The 20,678-nt window shown below is 41.0% G+C and overlaps 1 protein-coding gene across 1 annotated transcript in view; it reads right to left on the reverse strand.

The window, feature by feature from the left end:
- Window positions 1-2,897: 2,897 nt before the first annotated feature.
- Window positions 2,898-20,678, reverse strand: part of alg13 (ALG13 UDP-N-acetylglucosaminyltransferase subunit) — a 76,187-nt gene continuing 58,406 nt past the window's right edge. The window contains exons 16-21 of the mRNA XM_041196186.1: window positions 19,320-19,375; window positions 11,161-11,335; window positions 6,943-7,047; window positions 6,815-6,855; window positions 6,085-6,262; window positions 2,898-3,151 (exon numbers count right to left, since the gene is read on the reverse strand). Coding sequence (XP_041052120.1) covers window positions 2,898-3,151; window positions 6,085-6,262; window positions 6,815-6,855; window positions 6,943-7,047; window positions 11,161-11,335; window positions 19,320-19,375 — 809 coding nt within the window. The remainder of the gene's footprint in view (window positions 3,152-6,084; window positions 6,263-6,814; window positions 6,856-6,942; window positions 7,048-11,160; window positions 11,336-19,319; window positions 19,376-20,678) is intronic.

Consider the following 20,678-nt stretch of genomic DNA (forward strand, 5'->3'; position numbering starts at 1 on the left):
TGTTAAGATGGTAGATGGGGTGCCAATTAAGTGAGCTGCTATCTCCTGGACATTCCATCACACTCCTGACTTGTGCTTCGTAGATGGTGGACAGGCTTTGGGGAGTCAGGAGGAGAGTTACTCACCACAGAATTCCCAGCCTCTGACTTGTTCTTGCAGATATGGTATTTATTGGCTGGTCATTAATTTATTGATCAATAGTAGACCATCCCACCACCCCCATCCTGCCCCAAGAACGTTGATGGTGGGAGATTCAGCAATCGTAACACTGCTGAACGTCAAAGGTCAGATTCTCTTTTGTTGAAGATTGTCAATGCCTGACACTTGTATGGCACAAATGTTACTCACCACTTATCAGCCCAAGCCTGAATGTTGTCTAGGTCTTGCTATATGAAGGCAAGGATTACTTCAGTATCTGAGAAGTCTCAAATGATACTGAACACTGTTCAATCAATAACAAACATTCCACTTTTGACCTTATGTTGGTGGGAAGATCATTACTGAAGCAGTTGTAGACCGAGTATAGGATACCACCCTTAGGAACTCCTGCAGTGAAGTCCTCAAGCTGAGATAACTGGATTCCAACATACACCACAATCTACCTTCCTGATAAGTATGAGTTCAAACAGTGGAACCTTTCCCTTCCCCGATTCCCACTGACTTCAATTTTGCTAGGGCTCTTTGATGCCACACTTGGTCAAATGCTGCCTTGATGTGAAGGGCATTCACTCTAATCTCACCTCTAGAATTCAGCTCTTTTGGACCAAGGCTGTATTAAGACCTGGAGCAGAATGACCCTAGTAGAACCCAAACTGAACAATGGTGGGCAGGTTATTGCTAAGTGTCCTTTGATATTGCTGTCAATGACACCTTCCATCTGATACAAAAACAAAATACTGCAGATGCTGGAAATCCAGAATAAAAACCAAAAATGCTGGGAATGCTCAGCAGGTCTGGCAGCGGTTAACATTTCAGGTCGATAACCTTTTATCAGATTATCTTTCATTTAGACGTAAATTTAGTACATAAGTTGGGAGGGACACAGGGAAATCAGGAGATGCAGGTTTTGATGAAAATGAGATGCTGGAAAAATGGCATCGGTCTTGTAAAACAAGCCACCATCTTCTACACCCAAAAGTATCCACCTGCCTTTCTCCTGTCTACTGGGGACATTTGACTGGCCTCTCCCTGTATCACCAGCCACCCCTTGCAGTAAGAAAATGGAGTAACATAACAAAAGTTCAAACTAACTAATGCTTAGGCCAGCGCACTGCAGAGTGTGTCCAAGGAAAAGATTAAATACTGCTCCCAAAAATTGGAATAAGCTTGGTTGGGGCAGTAGAAGGTCAAAGATTTTCCAGTTAACTTCCTGCTTCCCAAGATAAATGCTCATTATAGACCAGTGTTTACTATGACAATTTCCCGGTGAAATATTAACTAGACCTAAAACTAAACCTTACAATGGCTAATACCTCAATAATCCGTCACTTGTGGGCACGGAGAAGATTGCATTCTTCTCAGAGAAGAACAAGGAAATTTGGTAAGAGGTGTTTAAAATGCTTAAGGGTTTAGATACAGCACAACTATTTTCAAATGGCTGAAGGATCAATAATCAGAGGATACAGATTTATGACTGGCAAAAGACCAGAGGCGACTAGAAGAAAAAAATCTTTTTGCACTGCCTGATTAAAGTGATGGAAACAGATTCATTACAGTATTAGCTTTCAAAAGGGAATTAGATAAATACTTGAGAGAAAAAAATATTTGCAGGTGTAAGGGGAAAGAGCAGAGACTAACTGGACTGCTTGTCGAAAGAACCAACTGGCATCCTTTGCTGTTATTATTCTCTGATAACAGTAGCTTCAAGTGGCTGCCATCAAGTCTATCTTTCCATTTCTTCCCTCAGTCTTGTTTCAATTTACTAATTCAAATTTCTGCTCTATGATTATGAAAATTTAGATTGAAGAATCAATATAAGATTACTGCACTGCAACATTTACTGATGAGTTGTCACTAGGTTACACGCAAAAGCAGCACATGGACACAAATAGGTTGCAGTGCTCAGATTTTATTACTTAACATTTTTAAATAAAGGTGAACCCACAACCACACACCATTTCTTATAGAACTGTACTCAAGAACAGAGCAGCAATCATCAACAGTCTGAAACAAAAAAAAATATCAATGCCAAATATTTTTTCTCTGGCCCTACAAAACTAATAAGAGGAAGTCAACATATTGAGCAGAACTGGATACCTTATAAAAATACACAGGCTTTCATAAACTAAAGGCATTGCAAACATCAAGGTTTTTAAACATGAGGTAGAAGTGGTACAGATTGTATGGTAGAATCATTGGCTAACTTAAACAGGAAAAGGTGGTGAAAAACGGTAATCAATGTCACATAGGAATAATTTTCCTTCCGTGAAGGATAGTTCTTAAACTAATTTCCGAAGACAGCCATCGCACTCAAGGGGAAGTTGAAGTTCTGTTGATACTGTGCAGTGTGGAAAATGAGAGAATTAGCCTTTGATATTGTGCAGTGTGGAAAACTTGTATAAAAGTATACCTACTGGCTAGCAACATTTACCTTATTTTCTGGTCTACAAATCCAATTGGGAATTTTACTGGAAAGTGAAAAAATCTCAGTATTGAGATGAAAACAGCTCCCATAAAAGACCATATATACAATTATTTCAGGCAAATGCAAGAAAAAAGGTAGAAGATTTCTTGCCTAATTGAATAGAAAGAATCTATAGAGAAGAATTCAATAAAGTTGAACCTTCAGAATTATGGCAATTCAAGGATCTGATACACAATAATGGGGGATTGGGTGGGCAAGCAGGTCAATAATTCACTCCTTTAGTTGGGTCTGTTAAATCCAATTTTTTTGTACTCTAGTGAGATACATAATGTGTAGGCTGATTGGCAGGTCCAACATAATTTAATGGAGCGGGAGGCGCTGGGTTCTGCAGCCTTGAAGAATTGTTACACATCTGGTTTGTTGGGTACCAGGGACCAACAAAATGAAGTGTGGATGTTACAGGGATACAGGGATCATAAGCAGGTGCTGGAATGTACTGGTCTGTCAGCACTGGATAATACACCGTTGAATGAGGAACTGGTTGAGGCTCCACAGTAGGATAAGAACCTGCAGGGAAAAAAGGAGCCCATTAATATTGAAAAAAGCTATTCACTTTCCCCAAAGAAAAACTGTAAGATATTATCACTTAGGAAGAACTTATAGGGACCAAAGACTATTTACAAGATCTCTCAACTTGAACAAATTGACCTTCTGTCCAATTGTGGAAAATGTATTATTATGCCCCAAAGCATCTCTTCTGGTGCAAGAGTCGGGGGTGGGGGGAGGGGACAGGTTTGGTGTTCAGATAAGAGTTTCAGAGCAACATACATTTATTAGTTTTCATCCAGATTTTAAATCATCTGAATGAGTTATACAGGACCACCTACCTTTTGAAATGGTTTATAAGAATTCTGTAATTATCACATCTAATTCTGCCCAAATATTACTTTGCCATATGTCACACTCAACAATCTTTTTCTAAATTCCTTATTGGGATATGGGCACTGCTGGCAAGGTCAGCATTAATTGCCCATTCCCAAATTGCCCTCAATGTGGTGGTGGTGATGGAGCTGTCGTCTTCGACCCCTGGAGTCCACATGAGATGCTGGTAAGCCCACTTTGTTGTTAGGTACGGTGTCTCAGGATTTTGACCCACTGATAAAGGAACAATGCTGTTCTTCCAATTCAGGAAGGTATGGGACTTGGGAGGGGGTACCTGCAGGTGGTGCCCCCATGTGCCTGCTGCCCTTGTCCTTCTATGTGGTAGAGGTCACGAAGAAACCTCTGCAGTTTCTGCAGTGTATCTTGTAGATAGTACACACTGCAGTCATAGCACACCTGTGGTGGAGGCAGTGAATGCTTGAGGTGATGGATCAGGTGCCAATCTAGCAAGTGCTTTCTTCTGGATAGCATCAATCAATTAATAGATCTATATTCATCCAGGCAATTGGAAAGGGTTCCATCACACTCCTGACTTTTGCCATTCCAGATGGTAGAAAAGCTATGCAGTCAGTTATTTGCCACAGATTACTCCGCTTCTGACCAGTTCTTGTACCCATAGTATTTATGTGGCTTTTGCAGTTTAATTTTCTTGTTTATGGTTAGGGGTTCAGAGATGATAATCCTGTTCAATGTCAAAGGGAGATGGTTAGATTCTCGCTTGTTGGAGATGGTCATTACCTGGCATTTGTGTGGCATGAATATTACTTGCCACTTAGCAACCCAAGCCTGAATATTGTCCAGGTCTTGCTGCATGAGGGCACAGACTGCTTCATTATCTGAGGAACCATGAATGGAACTGAACAATGTACAATTATCAGTGAACATCTCCACTTCTGACCTTACGATGGAGGGAAGGTTATTAATGAAGCAACTAAAGATGGCTGGGCCCAGGACACAACCACGAGAAACTGCTGCAGCAATATCCTGAAGCCGTGATAACTGTTCTCCAACAATGCCAACAACCATCTACCTTGTGCTAAGTGCAACTCCAGGCAGCGGAAGTTTCTCCCTAATTCCCAGCAACTTCACTTTTACTAGGGATCCATGAGGCCACATTCTGACACTGCCTTGACATCAAGAGCAGTCACTCCCACCTCACCTCAGGAATTCGGCCCATTTGTCCTTGTTTGAACCAAAGCTGTAATGTGGTCTGGAGCAGAGTCGTCCTGGTGGAACCATACAATTACATTCAGTGCCCTTTAAAAACCAATCTCATCATTTGTGTTTATTTTTATAATGCAAAACGTTAATATTTTTTAAATTGATGGAGGGTTGATGAGATGTTTCTGAAGATAGCGAATAGGAGCTTATAGATGACCATCTGCTAAAATCAGTTCAACCTTCCTCCAGACTGCTTTAGCAGAGCAATTCTGCATAAACAGTTCCCATTTCAGTATTCACTATACTCAGACAAACCACAAGTTAGTCATTTTGTTATCTAAAAGCCTGAAATAAGTGATGAGGATCAATCCCCATCCATCCCATTTAGTTAGGTTCTAAACCCTGAGCACATGGCCATCTCCTAGATCATTATTCAGAAAAAGTGTGTTAAAATTGCCTCAGCTTCCAACACCATTGGGTACGCTTGCTCTAAAGTGGCTTCTAATTTTGCCCGGTGGTCATAGGCCTGGCTGACGGGAGCCGAGAATTTTCAGGTTTTTCAAAACTGAAATCCTAATTTATGTTTTAAGTCATTAGTTCAACTTAAAAAAAATTGTTGCGAACTTTAATGCCTAGAGCTCATTCTAGTTCCTTTTGTGTCTGTTATGGAATATGATTCACATACCTGTCTGAGTTCAGAACAGAATTGCTTAATCATTTTAAATAGCTTGGTTTAAATCATGGGGAGTGGAGGAACAGAAGGGGTGGGGAGGGGAAGTTGGGAATCGGTGAAAGAAGTGCCAAATCCACTGTGCTGCCCAATCAGCCACACTGTTATGATCATAAGTCTTTTTGCGAGAGTCTCATGAGAAATAAGATTAGGTGGTGTCAATCTGGTTCTGCCCACCTATTACTCAACACGATAATTAATTGCTGCATCTGAAGAATCACATTCAGCACCCTTTAAAAGCATCTTTAATATTTAGTTTAGTAATGTGGGAATAGCTATGAAGAGTGTTTTTTTTTTAATTTCAGAGCATGAATGACACGCCAGGGATAGTTATTGAAAGTTTATGTATGAAGCTGAAAAATATTCCACATCATGTGGTCATGCGGGCAGCACCCCAAGAACTGGACATAATTCAGAGCTACTGGTCACTCAGAATGGCTAAAGTGGAAAATGGATAAAATGTGAAACTGGTACAGTCAGGATTAAGGGTGTAGTTCTTGGAGTAGAATACAATGAGCTTTACATATAGTGAAGCCATTCCTGACCAGAATGCTTGATTCTGTATAAAAAAAACGAGATTTGGACAATTTCCCTTCCCAAAACTGATTGAAAATTCAGACAGACATAGGTTTTTGTATTAAAATCTGAAAATATAAAATAAACTTGCCATTAGACATAGTGTCAGAGGAGCTTTGATGGTCCTCATTTCTCCCGCTGTCACCATACACATGTGGCATGGTTGACTGTTCAATAAACTGGGAAGCTGCAGGGAATGCTGGGTATACATCCATTGGTTGCTGTTGAGGCACATAGACCACCGAGTGCCAATAGTTTTGGTGGCAACACTAGAAATAAGAGAGCCAAGAAAATTATGATTTTCAACTTGCTTTGTACAAAAAAAAAGCACTGAATTTTCGACATGGGCTTTACCAATAAATATGAACTCAAAATAGTTTTATAAATACACATTGAAAATTCAGGTTGTAACCCGCACACTTATAATAAAACTCAAATAGTGCTTACTACTAATCTCCCCAAAAGGCACAATTTATATCATTAACCCATTAAGTAATAATTTTGTTCCACTTGACCAACGTATGCTAAAGTCTCGATCAATCTAGTGGTCTCAGCTTTAAATGGAAATTTAAGTCAAGTGTTGCTTTAACAGCATCAAGAGGCTTGCAGAGAACTTCATGTATATTCATATACATAAATCCTGTATAAAAGTTATGGGCCACCATTTAAAATGAAGTATGTGAGTGTTAGTAAAACTAAGTACTGAAAAGATGTTCTGGATGGATGGATGGCTCATTTGAACAGTTTTTGAAAAATGTCAGAAAGGACAGCGGATTTTGACATTTGTGGAACCACGTGCCTGCAATTCCCATCAAACTCACCTGCAAGCCAAGGTTGAAGTAATACTGAACCACCTTTCTATCTAAAAAGAGACATCAAATAGACTTTTGTTACTATAAATCTTGAGCATTTGAGAACTTTGGTTTTGTGCCAAGTGAAAGGGTCTCACCTCGAGGGAGATCATTGCCATTGGGATCATAGGAATATGGTGGAGGTGCTGGTGGTGCAGCAGAACTCATAGTTTCACCCATTTCATTGACAGGAAGGGGAGGACCTGAATGGAAGTGAAAACAAAATACATATTAGAAAGCACTACTACCAGAAAATACACTGGAAGCATCATGTTCTTCCAGGCAATAAGTGTCAGAGCTGAAAATCATAAGCCTTGGTGGATAGATAACACGTGTATTGACAATGGAACTGAAAATAGGCTAGGGAGTTTAGTTTCCTGAACAGAAATTAATGCAAGTTACAGCATGACAAAGTACTGAAAGGAGAGGGGATATGGAAAAAGTGGAACAGGCAATCAGAAACTACAGTAACAAGTACTTTCCTCCAACTTGAATCAAAATAAGTAACAGTACACAAAACTATGGGTGGGTGCAGCTAATTGTTCCAACTAGTTCAAGGACAAAATGCAGCATTCCAGACCAGAATATTCTTGTACTGCGCCGACTTAATGCTCAATTGACAGGCACTGAGCTGAAACATGGCAAATTTCAGGGGCGGGGGGGGGCAGCAGGTGGTGCACGGTGGAGGGGAACCGAAAACATGTTCCACTTCCAGGTCACTGCTGGAGCATGCATAATTTGAGTGCAGATTGTACAAGGGACACTACTGGGCTAAATGGGATGATTGACCATTATACCAACATTCATTGCACCAGTTTAGGATGTGAACAGTAGTCAACAGTGAAATTTCCTGGGGTTACCAGTGCCTTTGGATCCATACCTTGACTAGAGAAGGGAAGGTGGCTAATTAACAAAAGCAGATTTCACTTTGTGCTGGTGATCAGTGGGCCAGTATACGGCAAAATAAAATTAGGCCTTAATTTCAAGCAACTTGTATTTCATGTTTAGTGATAAAAGTTTACACATGAATACTTGTAGTATGAAAACGGTCCCTAAGACCTAAAAGAAAATCTTGACAAAAAAGTGTTTATTTACTCAGGATGTTTTTTTTTTAAAGAGACGAACAATTACAAGGACACATTGAAGATCCCTGCATCAATCCACCGGATCAACTTTATATTTTTAGAACTTTGTGCAGATCATGGTTTGTGAATTATATTTCAGGGCAGGAAAACCTTACAACTGATTCAAAGAATCCTTACGCAATATTTACTTTCCCCTTCACCCTCACTACCATCAAGGATACGATGAGAGGGATACAATGAAAGGTATAAAAGTAACACTGGACAGGAAAGCATGGTGCTTTTTCTTCCCCTGACCTTTCACTATGTCATGGAGTCAATGAAAGCAGGTGCTTAGCTGTTTTACAATATATGAAGAAAGGAGAAATGACTGCTCTAATCAAATTAAATTTAAACTAAAAAAAGTCATAACCCTAATAGTGCTTTTGGTTCAGGGACAAATGATTTCAGGCATCATTTTTGCAACAATCAATTCTAATATTTCATAATTTGTATGGCTTCCAATTGAAACACTATAGTATAAAAATCAATACAAAAAACAACTCATGTTAGCTTAAAGTAGGAAAATCGGAGCTTTGGCTGCCGTCATATTTCTGAAAGACTAAGAAAAGACTACCATCTACTGGAGTTTAAAAATAGTGCAAGAGGTACTAAGTGGCTAGATTTCTTTTTCCACTTCAAATGATCTGCTCTGCAAGCCATGGGAAAATATATTTTGCGCCAGTGTAAGAAAATCTTTTTGTAAACTGGTTTATAATTTCATTATCGCTTTAAAAAACTGCATATACGGAGCAACTCACTACGTCCTCAGGCCAACCCAAAGTGATATACAACTGTTGCTGCTTGTAGCACGTCCCATCAAGGTATGTCATGCTTGTCTGTCTTGTGCCATCCTCACATATTCACTGTAGCTTGTTTGCAATTGGCCTGTGACATCCATGAGCCAACTACACCTAGGTCGATCTCTCTTTCTGCTGCCCTCCACTTTGCCCTCTAGAAGAGATCTCTGTAGCTTTTCAGCTCCGATCAAACAGCCGAAATACTGACAAACGATATTGATATATAACTAATAGATTATTTTTAAGTTCAATAAACATTACATAGACAACACTGGAGGCCAACTTGGTCATAAGGATCCCAACAAACAAATGAAGAGATGATTCACTTATGACAATATTAGTGGCAAATAAACAGACTAGGGGCAGGATTTTGCCCTTGACTGGAGTGCTCTGCGGGGGCTGGCGGGAAGCAGACCACTGCCCGAAATTGGCACCGCACCCAGATTTCACACTGGCGAGCCAATTAAGGCCTGCCCAGTGTGAAATGTGAGCGGCAGCACTAAGTGCTGCCTGTGTGGGGGGTGGAGTGCGAGCTGGCCGAGCACAGCCTTCGCGCATGCTCACAAGTGAGCACTGCACAATCCCCGAGGCACGGAGCTGTCTCAGGGAGATGAAGAGATATTTTAAAAATAAAAATATAATAAAACATGTCCCTTCATATGACTCTTATGAAAAATTAAAGTTTTTACTTTTATTTGCTTTTGGAAACCTAATCGCGCCTGTGGATGAGGTTTCCAAAAAAATGCAAAGGCCACTTGGCCTTTTCGTCTACCCACCAACCGTTGGGCAAGCAGCCAAAAAACTGTGTTAATTGATAACTCAATGGCTTTAACAGACCTTTTCATTGTCGATGAGCGTGTGCCCAACGACTGAACTATTGCGTGACTGCGTGTTGAAGTTGGCATGCTTGGCTCAACGCGTGTCATTTCACACTCAAGCACGTTGGGTACGTGTCCGCCCACCAAGCAAAAATTTCTGCCCTAGGAGAACTTGCTGCTTTTATTTGAATAGTGCCGTGTATTTGCATCCACAACTTAAAGTGTTAAGTCAGATGAGTTTTCAGATGTGCCATTTAAAAATGTCAAAATGATTTGATAGGGTAGACAGAAACTATATCTCCTGGTTTGGGAAATTTAAAACAAGGGGAGTAGGTTATTCAGGAGTGAGATCAGGACACATTTCCCCCCGCACCCCCCTCCTTCTTACACGATGGATGGTGGAAATCTGAAAAACCCTCCCTCAGAAGGCTATAATTTTTAGAACAGGTGGAGCTTTTAAAACAGAGATAGATTTTTTGTTAGGCAAGAGTATCAAGGCACATGGCGCAGACAGGCAAACAGCGTTGAGGCACAGAACAGTTATGATTTGATTGAATTTTGCAGCAGTTTAAAAGGGGGCTGAATGGTGTAATACTGTTCTTCTTCCCATGAAATTTGGTGCATATAGTTGGTGTATAATTTGCTGCTGTACTTGGAACACTTTCAGCTTCTAGTACAGACATGTTTGTGCAAAAGCAATTTACCCATTATATGCATTGGGCTCGCTTCATCAATTTAGTGAAGAGGGGGCCTCGAGTCTAGGGTCAGAAAAGCACACATTCATCAATTTAGCCACAGTGATTTCCCTAGAGCCATTTAAGTGATTGTCATTTTTTAAGGGCAGATGAAAGGTGACCCAGAATTTGGTGCAATCTGTAAAAGTGTCGCCAATTTCTCAATAACTATCCTTTTTAATTGCAATTGTCTTTCAATTACTCTTACGGTGGTTATTAATAGTTTGACAGCGTAAATGTTTTTTGAAAAATAATGAATACCACTTGTGTGGTCCCACATAAGGTCAAGCTTTGATACAGGACTGGGGTTGTTTAAGGCTTAATGACAGGTGATCACACTTTAAAATGAGAGGTGAACAGCTACTTGAACTGCTCATTTGATATGGTTTAATTTGATGCAATGATAATGAAAAAAATGGTTAGTACCATTTGTCTGATGTAGGTGGCTAACTGGGATAAACAGGAATGGTATAAATGGTGGGGATTATACTAGGGATGCTTTCCTACTTCTGGTTATCTCAGCCCCCCCTTTTCTCTTTTCCACTAAGAAATATGCTGGCGGTATATTTTTTCTCCATTAAATGATCTCTGCTTTTTCTGTTGTGAGTGGAATACCAAGTATGAAGGTTTCCACGTTTCTATCAGCAGCCAAGTGAATAGGATTTTGTTACTCATGATATTATGAATTTACACGACTGATGGATTTTGTATGGTGTAACAAGAATTTAGGATTAGTAATTACTTTGGAACAAAGTCCTTGTTTTTTCAATCACAGCTAGAAATATCAGACTACATGTACAGAAGCATCAAAACTCAGAATGCTTCAATTTTTGGATTATATACCTGGCCTCCCAACAGGATGAGAAGGTACAAGGACAGGTGATAGAACAGTCTGCTGTGGCATCGTTGTGTAGGTGACCGAAGTTTGGTTCATTTCTGCCGAGTTAGTGGAGAAACCTGCAACTGGGGGTGAACTGCCACAGTTGGATGTTGATACCACTGATGAATTTACCATCATCTAAGATTAATAGGAAAAAGATAACACACACATATATTTCAAAAATAAACACATGGCTTAATTATAAATTCAAAAGTTTACAGCTGCAATGTTTTAAATAACTGTTTATAAGAGAATACTGATGCCATGATCAATACTCTAAATTACTGGTACCAAGGCAAGTATCATGCGTGTCACACAAGTTCCAGGCAATGATCATCTCCAATAATAACCTAAACGACCTGCTCGTTATTTAATTGCATTACCATCACCAAATCCCCCGTCAAAAACATTCTGGAGGTCACAATTGACCAGAAACTTAATTGAACCAGTCACAAACAACTGTGGCTATAGAGCAGGTCAAAGACTGGGTATGTAGCAGTGAATATACTTCCTGACTCCCCAAAATTTTCCACCATTTATAACAGACAAGTCAGGAGTGCGATGGATGCTCTCCACTTGCCAGGATGAGAGCCGCTTCAATACTCAAGAAACTTGACATCATCCAGGACAAAGTAGCCTGCTTGATCAGCACCCCAGCCACCACCTTAAAACAGTCACTCCCTCCAGCAATGGTGCACACTCAGTGTGCACCATCACTGCAGCAACTCACCAAGGTGCCTCTGACAGTATCTCCCAAACCACATTGAAGGCAAAATAAAGCAGATGCATGGGAACATGATCAACCGCAAGTTCCCTTCCAAGTTATACAACATCCTAACTCAGAACTATATCACTGTCCCTTCACAGTCGCTGGGTCAAAATCCTGGCACTTACACCCTTAACAACACTATGGATGGTGCCTACACTATATGGACTACAGCAGCTCAAGGCAGCAGCTCACCATAACCTTATCAAGGCCAATTAAAATTAACTAATACTGACTTTACCAGCACATTTCAAGAACAACTAATTTTAGAAAGCCACTCATCACCAATGGAACAGACTACTTTCATTTAGGGAACAGTGCCATGTTATCTTCATGGATCATACAAGTCAGATTCACAACAACATCAGAGACTCCGTGTTGTTCAGTCTTCACAGGGTCTTTAAACAACTCTTTAAGTTACAGCCTAAGAAAATTGATTAAGTTTAACAGACTACAATTGAGCTCGTCAATTTCTTTATGCCATCAAGTGATCCAGTCAGTGATCTCATTTTCACCACAAAGTGCTCAACTCACAATAATACCAGTAATCATACGCCTTAAGAGCAAAATCATTTTTTAACTCCTGCACATGGTCAGTCAAAAAAGGGACTGTGCAGTGCATCAGATGTCTCACAGTGCGTCTGGGAGAATTCACATGCTGTTACTAACATGGTCAAAACTTAAACTAATTTGCTCTGGTATTGGCTAATTTGGAAATAGATTTCACCTCTTCCAATTCCTAAATTAAATAACAAGCAGTGGATGAATCAGCTAAGTTTATAGTGAAACAATCAGGTTTAAAAACTTTAGAATTTTTGCAAGGTATGGAATGAAATAGGTTATATGTTATCAATAGTCAAAATTTGGCCTGTAGGCCAGGCATTCAACAGTTACAAGCATTTTGTTATGCAATTTCCAGGAGGTAAAACATACACCGACTCACTTGCTAATGTAATTGTTACATCCATTAAACAGAACAGTATGAAAAGTGGAACTGTATTCAGTTGCTTTATTAAAAGAAATCAATATTTACCCCTATTCAACACCAGGTTAAGGACAGGAATAAATCCAATTGCTTTCTTCTAGGAAAAAAAGTGTACCTGCTGTGAATAACTGAAATGTGCGTCGACCTGGCCCTCCTGGGGTGACTCTGCAGCAGAACATCCTTCCTGAAGAGACTACAAGACAAACAATCAGTTTTTTGTCCCACACCTCCCACTACTCCTCAGCTAAGGCCTATGAAGCCAGATCATCAGTCCAATTGAGACACTTAGAGACTACTTAAAAAAACAACTCTCACTATCCGATTTGGATGATACAGGTGTACACGTTAAAAGGGTAACCAGTAACCATCGAGATTCTGTATTGCAGCAGTGAACTGTAAGGCAGCAGCCTGATAATTCTGAACTCAAGTTCAGCAGTTCACAAAGATCAGAACCCCAAGGCTGAGTTACTGGCTTCAACTTTCAGCATTTTATTTTAAATCAATAAAAGGTAATGCAATCTGATATCTAGGACTTAAAACATATCACAAGACTTGAAAAAATGAGGCAGAGATGTATTTATATGACTAGTCCAATTCAGTTTCTGGTCAATGGTAACCCCCCCCCCCCCCCCACCCAGGATTTTGATAGTGGAGGGTTCAGCAATGGTAATGCCATTGAATGTCAAGGGGAGATGGTCGGATTCTCTCTTGTTGGAGTTGGTCATTGCTCGGCAGGTCAGAGACTGGGAATTCTGCAGCAAATAACTCACCACCTGACTCAAAGGCTGTCCACCATCTGCAAGGCACAAGTCAGGAGTGTAATGGAATACTCTCCACTTTTCTGGATGAGTGCAACTCCAACAACACAAGAAGCTCCACACCATCCAAGACAAAGCAGCCTGCTTAATTGGCACCCCATTCACCACCTTCAACATCCACTCCCTTCACTGGTGTGCCCTGATGACGTATTTCTTCCGTCAGGTGCACGGCCTGAATTATGACGTGCAGCTCCTGTTTATAGAACAGCTGGGCCTCGGTGGCTCCTTGCAGGCGTTGCCCGTCTTTTACCAGGACCTGATCAAAGTCTGGAAAGTGGTCGCCTCATGACGCAGCTCTCCCCCGTCAGGAGTAGCGGCTATCGTCAGAGAGCCGCTGCTCAGGAATCCGCCCCTCCGTCCTTTTCAGTGGTTGGCGGAGAGGAGGGCTGTGGCTGCAGGGGTGACCAGGATCGGGGACGTGCTGGGTGGCGGAGGACTGGGCTGGATGCTCCCGCAGGAGTTGGCGCGACGCGCGTCTGTGAGTGTCCAGGTCGCAGCCGATGCCATCCAAGACCTGAGAACGGTCGTGCTCGGACCCGACGTTATTTTGGGTCTTGAGGTGGCCCAGGTGCGCGGTGGTCTTCCGTCTGAGCGTTCCCCTGTTCGGACGGAATTCCACATTGGCCCCAAGCCCCGAACCCTCCCTCGGGTGCTGGTGCCCCGCAATATGAGCCGCCTCGGGGACATGCCCTCTGTGCCTTTTGGCACGGCAAAGAGGGGCTTTTTGTATGGACTGCTGCTGCACACCTTCCATTTTCTCGCCCTTGTCCGTCGACCGGACACGCCCTGGCGTGCCTTGTTGCCGTCCGGCGGCGGAGGCCCTCGATGGGAGGCCCTCTACGGAGGTGTCCTCCCCCTTTCTATCGGGGACCTGGGTTGGAGGGTGTAGCATGCAGCAGTCCCTTATAATAAGAGGATGCATAGGTTCACGGACTCTCAGGACACATGCCCTTTTTGCGGTCTTGTGGAGTCCGTGGACCATGTATACATAGGGTGTTGTAGGCTGCACTCCCTTTTTAGTTATTTGAAAAACCTTTTATTGATGTTTTGTTTGCACTTCAGCCCCACGCTCCTGATCTATGGGCACCTGGTGCGGAAGGGGGTCGGGAAGGAGGAGGACCTCCTCGTGAACCTGCTCCTGGGCCTGGCCAAGTTGGCCATTAACAGGTCCAGGCAGCGGGCGATCGACGGGGGAGTCCCGCCCGATTGTTTGTCCCTCTTCCGCGGCTACGTTCGCTGCCGGATGTCCCTGGAGAAGGAGCACGCGGTGTCTGCTGGCACTCTCGAGGCCTTCCGTGCTCGGTGGGCACCGCGGGGACTGGGGTGTTTTGTTGACCCCTTTAATCACATTTTGATTTAAAGTTTGTAAGTTTCCTTTAAACTTTGTTCTTGGTTTTACAGCTGACCTGAATTAGGGGCTGTGCCTGATTTATCCCAATTTTGTTGATTTGGTTTTCATTTAAAAGATTATCCACTCCCTTCACCACCGACGCACAGTAACAGCAGTGTATACCATCTACAAGATGCACTGCAGCAATTCACCACGGCTCCTTCAACAGCATCTTTCAAACTCGTGGCCTCTACCACATCGAAGGACTAGGGTAGCAGATGCACGGCAACACCATCAACTGCAAGTTCCCTTCCAAGTCACACACCATCCTGTCTTGAAACCATATCGCCATTCCTTCACTATTGCTGGGTCAAAATCCTGGAACTCCTTCCCTGGCAGCATTGTAGGTGTTTCTACACATGGGCTGCAGCGATTCAAGGCGCTGGCTCACCACCACTTTTTCAAGGACAATTCAGGATGGGCAACAAAAAAGCACTGGACTAGCCAGCAACACCCACATCCCATTAAAGGATTTTAAAAAGTCTCCCCTTAGACTATTTTTCTGGAGGAATAAAAACAACAGCCTGTTTAGCTTTTCCTGATAAGCATATCTTCTCAGCTCTGATACCATCCTTGTGAATCTTTTTTGCACCTTGATCAGTGCCTAAACCCAAGAAGGGAGGTGTTCAAAAGGGGTCAGGTGAAGGAAGGTTTATAAAACGGAAGGCAAAGGTCAAGGCAATAGAGCACTGTATCAGTTTGGGTAAAGATAGGCAGAGTGTGACAGGAAAGGATAGAGAGTTTAATAGTAATAGTGCATCAGTGAATAAGGTCCATGTGAAGAATAGTTAGATAAAATTAAAGGCTTTTGAACGGATGAAGCATTCTTCATACGATAGCTGGCTAGTGCCGTAGAGAGATAAAAGGTTTAGATCTAATCACCATTACAGAGACATGGTTACAAGGTGAATAAGGTCGGAAAAAAAATTAAAAGCTACACAGCATTTTGAAAAGACAAAGGAAAAAGAGGAGTAGGCCTCATAGTAAAAGATGACAAGAGCAAGAAAGGATCTTGGTACAGAACCAGTACGTGTAGCGATTTGGTGAAACAGAAAATGCCTTTGGAGTTGCCTTCAGGCCCCATTACAATAGTTACACAGTTGGTCAGAGCATTGAGTAAAAAAAAGTTTATAAAAGGAGGCAATGTAATAATCATGGGGGACTTTAATCTTCACATAAACTGAATAAAATTGGCAAAGGTAATTTGGAAATGAGTTTGTAGAATGCTTTTGCAATAATTTACTGAACAATACTTTATGGGAAAGATCTAGGGATAAATCAATATTAGATCGAGTGTTCGTAATGAGGCAGTGTTATTTTGTAATCCCACATCAAAAGATCTGGGGGGATAAAAGTGATCATAATACAATTGAATTTCACATTGTGACTGGAGTTTGGTGCTCCTGAACTCAAACAAAAATCTTTAAAAACAGTCAATTATATAGGTTGGAAGGGAAACCTGGCTGGATAAATAGATTAAAAGGTATGGTGGTCAATAGGGTAACATTTAAAGAAACAATTCAAAATGTTCAACATAAATACATTCCACCAAAAAACAAAAATTCAGCAAGGTAGAGTTATCCTTGTGTTATTAGGGGAAGTTAAGGATAGTAGTAGATTTAAAGAAAAGCCTACACTGTTGCAAAGAATAGTGGTAAGTTTTAGGATTAGGAGTGTTTTACTCCTAATAATGCTCAAAATAAAAGCGGAAATTTTAAATGACATGCAGTTTCTTTCAGGCTGTGATGCGAAGGCATTTGTCAGCTTTTAGTCCTTTAAATCTCTCCAAAACTTTGCCTCTGCTGATGTTAATTACCTTAAGTTTCTCTTATTAGCCCCTTGGTTACCCTCTATTTCTGGTATGTAATTTGTGCCTTCTACCATGAAGACAAATGCAAATATTTGTTCAATGCCTCTGCTGTTTCTTCATTCCACGATGATTTTTCTTGTCTCCCTCGAAGGGGCCAATGATTATTTTAGCTGCTCTCCTGTTTATATACACTGGGGGGGGGGGGGGGGGGGGGGGACGGGACGGGGGGGGGACGGACGACTTTTACAATCTGTTTTTATATTCCTCGTTAGTTTATTCGCTTTTTAAAAAAAGTCAACTTTTTAGTTGCCCTTTGCCGGTTTCAAAAAACAATCCCCAGAACCTGATCACCTAACATTCTGGAGTTCTGAAAGAAGTAGCTACAGAGAAGGTTACATTTTTCCAAAATTCCCTAGATACTAGAATGGCCCCAGTTAATAAATGTAATACCTCTATTCCAAGAGAGGAAAACGGGCAGAAAAATCAGGGAACAACAGGCCAGTTAGACCGACAGCTACTGGGAAAATGCTGGAACCTATTATTAAGGGAGGTACTTAGAGTCACTGTACAATCAGACAGAGTCAACGTGGTTTTACAAAAGGGAAACGGCGTTTGACAAATGTATTAGAGTTTTTGAGAATGTAAATAGTAGGGTAGATACAGGGGAGTCAGTAGGTGTGGCATAATTGAATTTCCACAAGTTATTTGGTTAAGGTACTCCACAAAAGGTTAATTCACAAAATATATTAGCATGGATGAAGAATTGATGAATGGACAGGAAGCAGAAATAGGGATAAATGGGTCATTTTCAAGTTGCCAAACTATAACTAGTGGATTGCTGCAAGTATCAGTGCTGAGGCCTCAGCTATTTATTATCTATATTAGTGACGTGGACGAAGAGGCCGATAGCAATTTATCTAAGTTTGCTGATATGAAGCTAGGTGGGAATGTAAGCTGTGAGGAGGACAGAAAGAGTCTGCAAAGATATAGGCAGGTTAAGTGAGTGGGCAAAAAAGTAGCAGGTGGGCTACAATGTGGGGAAGTGAGAGGTTACTCACTTTGGTAGTAAGAATAGAAAAGCATATATTCCACAAAGGCGTAAAACTTGTAAATGTTGGTGCTTAGAGACAGACTTGCTTATACTTGTACAAAGAACACAAAGTTAGTATGAGGTACAGCAAGCAATTAGGAAAACAAAAGGCATGTTGGCCTTTATTGTAAGGGGATTGGAGCACAATTATAAGCCACAATGCCACAATTGTATAGAGCTTTGGTGAAACCAAAGTTGGAAAACTCTGCAGAGTTTTTTTTCTCCAGAATTAAGGAAAATACTTACATTGGGGGCATTACATTGCAGGTTCACTAGATTGGTTCCTGGGGTGAGAGACAGCTGTTCTATGATGACAGGCTAAGTAAATTGTGCCTATACTCTTTAGCGTGTAGAAGAATGAGAGGTGTCCCATTGAAATATAAAAGATTTGAAGGGGCCTGACAGGGTAGACAGAAGTGGTTTCCACTGGCTGGGAATTTCTAAAACACAGGGCCACAGCCTCAGGGTAAGGGGTTGATCATAGAGATGAGGAGAAATTTCATCCTTAAAGGGTTGCAAATTTTTGGATTTGTCTACATCAGAGTACATGGGTGCTCCAGGAATATTTAAGACAAGACAGCCTTTTTTATTTCAGGGAGTTAAGGAAAATAAGCAGTGGGTGAGAAAGTGGAGTTAAGGAAGAAGTCCCACTGCTTGGTTTGCTTTTTTTTTTATAAATGGAAAAGTAGTCTCATTAACACGTTATCACTACTTTTAGTGCTTTGTATATCTGTACCCCTAGATCTTTTTGCTCCTCTACTCCATTTAGACTATTATCCAAGCAGTACATGGCCTCATTCTTCCCAACAAGATCCACCATCTCACAATTGCGCATATTGGAAATCATCTGCCAATTATGTCCCCATTTAATGCCAACATTGTGGAAAATTCTCATATGATTAGTGGTTCCTGAGGATATATGGTACTATCCAAGGTAAAGATTTCTGGGCGGTCTTAAAAGGGATTATATATTAAACAAACATTAACATGGAATGATGACATATTGGCTAAATAAAGAAAAATACTATTTGAATAATAAATACATATAATGGAAAACTATCTAGTACATTTTGAATGTCATGCTATCAGGTGCATCATGCATTGTCACCAAAATTAAAACTATACAAATATTGAGTTGGTTATTAGGTCTATTAGGCATAAAACTTTTGAAATTTAATTTATGCTCAAATTTAGCACCTTATTCAAAAACACAGGAAAAAGAGGCTACCTTAAAATGAAAATTGTTAATTGAAGCATACTTACTAGGTTAGCTGTGGATTCTGCTGTACTATACACTGTTGGATCTGAATATCCTGAATCTGTGAAAGAATTGAAGTTACGCGTTTTTGGAAACCAGCAAAGCAAAGAACCAATTACACTTAAAATAATAGAGTATTTGACTGAAATGCTGAATATCCAAAAACTTAAAATTGAAATTTTAAAATTAAAACTGAAACCGGTGAGCTTGTTTCCTACCGATGTGCTCTGGTTGCTTGGAGATGTGCAAAAAACACGCTGCCTAGAATTGCACATTCACAGAGGAGGAGCAAGGAACAAGTTATAGACAAGGGGAAGGAGAAAACAAAAGTCACCAAGCCCCCTCATGTCTTAGAACCTTTGTGCAGAAGGAGGCCCATTCAGCCAGTCGTGCCTGTGCTGACTCTTTGAAAGAGCTGTTAAAGTCTCATGCCAGCATTCTCCACATATCTGTCTGCTTAGCAGGAACTGCATTTGGTTGGCAGTGTCACATCAAGACTGTGGCTACAAAAACAGGACAAAGGTTGGATGCTCTGCAATGAATGATTTATCCTCTGACCTGTCAAAGCCTTTCCCCACGATCTATAAAGACTCAAATACATAGGGTGATGAAATAGTCACCATTCACCTGGAAGATGCCCAACACATAGCGGCTGAGCTGGTCACTTGAATGTGCCCTTGTCATCTCTCAGTCATTCAGCAGTTGTAATTACTGTATGCAAGATCTATGTATGCAGTGTAGCAACTCATCTTTACATCAGGAAAAGAGCAGAAATGTCTTGGAATCACTACCTCCAAGTGCCCCTCAGTCATAAACCATCCTAACTTGGACTTTTATTGCCAGTCAATATCCTGGAATTCCCCATTTAATTATAGGAGCACATGACCACCACCAAAATTTATGGGCATGAGGGGTGAACAATAAATGTGGTCTGGCCAACAATGCCCATATCCAGAGAAAAATAAAATTCAATACAACTTCATAAACTTCTTTTAGAACTCTACAACAGAAAAAAAATCTTTATTAATAGAGCTTAATGTAGTTTCATTAACATTACTGTAACTTCACTGCAAACTCTACTACTGTGTACACCATACCAACCTGTTGCTGCATAAATAAAGTCTTCATGATATTCTCCTGAGAACAGAAATAGCAGTCAAATTTTCTGGAGATGAAAATTTGTGAAACTCAAGAAAAAGTAGGCATCAGCAAGAAGCCACGTTAAAAAAGGATCAACATGTCCAAGCCAGCTCTTTTACTCAGTGAAGCTAGAATTTAAAAACATTTGAGCAATCTGCTCAAACAAAAAAAATTATTGCTTCAAGATTAAATGGTTACAACATCTGAAAAGCAAAAAAAAAAAT

The sequence above is a fragment of the Carcharodon carcharias genome, chromosome 9 (genome assembly GCF_017639515.1).
Source record: "Carcharodon carcharias isolate sCarCar2 chromosome 9, sCarCar2.pri, whole genome shotgun sequence".
NCBI classification, from domain to species: Eukaryota; Metazoa; Chordata; class Chondrichthyes; order Lamniformes; family Lamnidae; genus Carcharodon; species Carcharodon carcharias.